Source organism: Pundamilia nyererei, unplaced genomic scaffold (genome assembly GCF_000239375.1).
Source record: "Pundamilia nyererei isolate P.nyererei 1_Seehausen unplaced genomic scaffold, PunNye1.0 scaffold00498, whole genome shotgun sequence".
Classification (NCBI taxonomy): domain Eukaryota; kingdom Metazoa; phylum Chordata; class Actinopteri; order Cichliformes; family Cichlidae; genus Pundamilia; species Pundamilia nyererei.
Genome location: NW_005187899.1, coordinates 92,221 through 96,912, shown reverse-complemented (window position 1 = coordinate 96,912; position 4,692 = coordinate 92,221). Strand labels below are relative to the sequence as shown.

At 41.9% G+C, this 4,692-nt stretch overlaps 1 protein-coding gene across 3 annotated transcripts in view; it reads right to left on the bottom strand.

Moving 5' to 3' along the window:
* Positions 1 to 4,692, bottom strand: part of abr (ABR activator of RhoGEF and GTPase) — a 118,429-nt gene that overhangs the window by 65,666 nt on the left and 48,071 nt on the right. Inside the window, exon 1 of one of the 3 annotated variants that reach the window (XM_013916176.1) lies at positions 1,529 to 1,799. The exons of the other annotated variants lie outside the window; for them this stretch is intronic. Within the exon in view, the coding sequence (XP_013771630.1) occupies positions 1,529 to 1,651 (123 nt within the window). The 5' untranslated portion in view covers positions 1,652 to 1,799. Of the gene's footprint in view, positions 1 to 1,528; positions 1,800 to 4,692 lie in introns of those variants that run through there. 3 annotated transcript variants of the gene reach the window in all.

Here is a 4,692-nt window from a genome sequence, read left to right as displayed (position 1 = left end):
TTACTGAAGAGATAAATACCGATAAACTCCAGAAATTGGCATTTAAATACGACATGTGTGCCTTAAAGAAGGCCAAAGAACAGCTGTGAGACCAGAGATTAATTATTAATTCCACCAAGTCCTTACAATGATATCAGCACTCCAGGACTGCCCAGACGAGGAAGGAGGCGTGACCTCATCATTTAACCCAATCACGGCTGACATGCACATTCCAACACTGATGTTGGAAATTATACTGCACATCAAGGTTCAGTATTTACCGTATGTGTTATAGTATATGCCATTTACACGTGCTGCTTTATTACGAATGCTGAAGACTATAAAGATAACAAACACTTGCGATGTGATGACTGCAAAGGGCCTATTTTGAGGCCTGTCACACATTGGCAGTTTTTCCTCAGCTAACCGTGACAGTATAAAGTAAATCAGTCCGAGAGGCAGGGATGATTTCTATTGATCATTTTCTGTTGGTTAAATAAACTGTCAGGGAAGTCCTTACTGACACTTACTTGCATTTACGTTAATATGAGGGATTAATGCAGCACGTGGCCAGAAATCTGTTTAGTTTAATCCTCTGAGCCTTTCTCTTTGCTTGTATTCTTTTAAAAGAACCTAAAGCTCAAAACTAAAGCCAGAAATGAGACACACTTGAAACTAAGAGAAAAATCTTTGATGTGATGTGAATTACTGCTGGTCAACATTTATTTTAAACACAGAGAGTGTCTCCAGTCACTGCGTTCTTATTAAAGTGATATCTCAGAATAGCTGAGGTCTAAAATGTGACATCATAACCTACAAAAGGTGTCCTGTCCTTTTGACTAACCAAAACGTTGCAGAAATATTCAGTTCATTTTTTTAAGTAACAAATAAGTGATAACTCAACGGGAAGAAAAAAAAAAAAAAAGACAGGAAAAAGGAATATTTTCCCTCTGCTGTGTACAAAGAGCTACTGTGTGGCGAGAGGGCAAGACGAGGAATCCATGAGGTGATTTTTTTTTCCCACAGCAACCTGCTCTGTGACTCACAACTAGGCTTTTCACACAGACAAACACTGCGTGCTTTCCTGCGTTGCCCTTTGCCCTCTGATAAAAGAGCTGATATCTTGAATGGGCAGAGAAAGTTTAAAGTAGCTCTGCTTTTTATCAGTTCATCTGCAGGGAGGAGTACACACAGAGGCGCACAAACACAGAAGTTAGCATGAGAAACAGAAAGTGGCCGGCTTTAAAAAGCAGCAGCACCGTGCACAGACATGCGCTGCAGAGTCACTGCCTCATCGGGCCATGCTGACACACCAATGGCTGTCACTCTCACACTCTTACACACACACACACTTTTGCAGCACAGATGGCTCTGAGAAGAAGCACACGTCACGCCACAAACACACCAATACACTGACTGGGATTTTCCATTTTGAAAGGCAGTATTGCAAAAGTGTGTACGTATGTGTATGTTCGTGTGTGTGTTTGTATGTGTGTCTGCGCGCGCTCTTTTTCCTCTGCATCCAGCTCCTCTCCAGCTCATGCCTCACCTTGAACTGCCTATGTGTCGTAGTGATGGGCTCCAGCTCCCCATCTCCATATTCAGACTCCTCCTCCTCCTCCTCCAGAACCCTGTCCAAGTAGCACAGCACCTCCTCCTCTTCCTCCTCCATGGTTCTGTCTTTCCTTTCCTTTCTTTCACCTCCTTCTCTCCTCTTTTCTGCCTCCTATCTCCTTCTACGGGGCCTGCCTGGACACATCAGTGTTTTCCCTTTAGATCAAGTCGTCTGGACACCGAAAGACAGAAAGAGAGAGGACCCCGCCTACTCAACCCCACCCCCTTCCTCTGCTGGGCTTCCTGGTGTTTGTGTGTGCTCTATATATGTGTGTGTGTGTCTGTCTTTGTGTGTGTGTGGCCACTGTTCCACCTCAGTCGATGAGGTCTGCCCTCCCTCTACAGCCGCCCCTCCCCTCCCCACAAATGCTATCCAGCCACTTCCTTGATGGCTACAGACTCTTTCTGTTAGGGCTACGCTGGGAAAGTCAGTCTTCTCTTGTCCCTTATTTCTTTCTTCCGTTCTCTTCGGGGCAAAAAGCCACTTCCTCATCACACAAACAGTCTCGCTCTCTCACTCTCATCAGCGCACGCTACAGGGTTGATTTCTCTCCCTTTCTTTCTGTCCATTGTCTCTTTATTGATCTGCTGAAAGCCTTGGACGTTGAGCCAGGGCCAGCTAATGTGCTGCAAGCGAGGCTGATTCCAATTACAGGTCACATAGATCGCTGGGCACACAGTTATAGCAGCTTCAAAGGCAAAGCACAGAAATAATACACTAAAAAAAGAAGAAAAAAGAAGGAAAAAAAAAACGTGTGCAGCAAGACAAAGACAGAAAATCAATAACTGTGGTTACTGGAAATAAAATGAAACCAAAAATATAAGTAATCTGCATGCAAACACCCAAGTTTAAGTTGCTGCATATTTATGAATGAATACAATTCACTTCCCATGCCCTTTCATCCCGTTCCTGACCTTGACTTGTCATTTTAGAGGAAGGGACACCCCCAACTGCTCTGTGAACCTCCTCCTTAATGTATATTTGTATTTATTTCGAGGTCAAAGCACAATCTGTCCTGATCTTGTCTTCTGAAGGAAAAGTATGATTTTAGAGCGTAATACAAAAAAAAAATAAAACAAAAAAATATTTAAGTTCAGTATTTAACTCTTAGTCGTGTTGAACACATGGAGCCGTCAGCCCTCTCACTTTAGCAGATGAAAGGTCTCTGCAAACTCAGCGGAAAGAGAACACGGCTGCACAGCGGTGTGTGATAAGAGCCACAAAATCTTTTAGCAGCAGCAGCATCACAAGTGACTTCTTAACAAGTAAGCTTTCACAGCAGCTCCTCAAATTCATTCAAGTGCTGAAAATTGTAAATACACAGATGTAAGATAAAAAATGTTTTAAAGATGGCTGCAGACACTCCTGACCTCCACTGTGCATATAAACAATGATTTCAATTTGGATTCATCACTCAAAACGACCTGTTGTTATTGATTTGTTCTTGCATAATGTGGCATAAATGAAACCATCCTTAATTTCCCTTCCTTAACAACAGCTTGTCGACATCCTCCATTACTTCTGATGAGGCTTCAATGAACAGTAGATGGATCAACTGAAGGACTGCATTCATCTCTCAGGTCCTGTGTCAGGCCTTTGCCACTGCTTGATTTTTTCCTGTTTCTTAAGACCATGACTTTCAGTTACTGTTCCTCTCCTACAAATATAGTTTTAGGTCCGCCACGTCTTCTTCTTCTAAAGAAATGGGAACAATTGATGTGTTTCTGCCACAGGCTATTAAGTAAAGATACAATTTAAACCTGGCTCTTTGTCACTACTAACTCATTCGGTGAATAAGTGTTGTATTTATGCTTGAATGATTCACAAGTTAAAAAAACCCGTCAAGAAGCAAGCAATGGAGAAAAACATAAGGAAACAAGGGATTGCTCAAGAATTTTGCACATCACCATAGAAAAACAAATTAAGTCCTCTGATTATTATTATTATTACTATTAATAATAAGCTGATCATAACTCATCACTGAAAAGCTACTTTATACAAAACTTTAACATACAACTGTACACAGAAAACAGCTGAGCTTGTCCACGCTGAGTAATCTCATCCTAGCAGAGACGATGATCAGGGAAGAACTAAAAAGAAAACAACAGTATCTTACTGAGGATCCTCTGTGGCTGAAATCATTAATGTACCAGCACTATGAACAATTCATTTCCTATTTCTTAATTTTAAACACTCAAACCATTTTTCTGTTCTTATCCCAGCTAGCCACTAGATGGAGACACATCTTCATTTACATGAGCTGCCCTAGCTCAGAGTCACTCACAATTAATACAGCTGAATAATTCATCAATCAGCTCCATTGAAGCCTAACAAGACCACTGTTTATTTACAATGCTGTGTTCATGCATGGATAGTGCAGTGATATTGCTTGGATCGAATGTAAGACAGAGCAGGCAGACTTCAAAGAGGACGGTAAAGCAAGTGGAAGGTCGAGACAATCCGGCTGTGGTAATTTATACATTAATACAGAAAGAATATACGATCATTTGTGTTCTGTATGAATTTAAAAACAACATATTGATCTAAAGATGTAAAGCAATGCTGTTGTCATTGAGTATTTTGTTTTTCAGTGGATAAAAAGGGCTGCTGACATGTGAATGAAATCCTACCAGCTTTTTTTTTTTTTTTTTCTCTGTGTCTGTGAGAAGGTCAGTTCAGGTCAGGGTCAACTCGGCTCCCGCTGAGCCTCCCTGGGCTACGCCCCTTCACACAGTCACGTTCTTTTAAGTGGGCACCGAGTGACAGTCATCCAAACACACACAGCCAGGAGGCATAAGGGGGGGAGTGTGACGGGACTACAAGCCCTGAAACATGACGATGAACACATTCAGAAAATATTCTGAATTCTGAAAGCATCAGGAGAGCGTTCACATCAGCTGTTCTGAGCGATTTGTCAGACTTAAGTGTGAAAATCCACTGAAAACACCAAGTGTTTCATATTTCCAGCAGTAGATAATTTGGAGAAAAAAAACACAGGAAAGACTGTCACCTACAGCATTCCTGTTCCAAATTATACACTGTAGGTAAACAGGAAAACTTCCCTCACCCCCACCACCTCCGCCAGCTCAGTCGGGGGA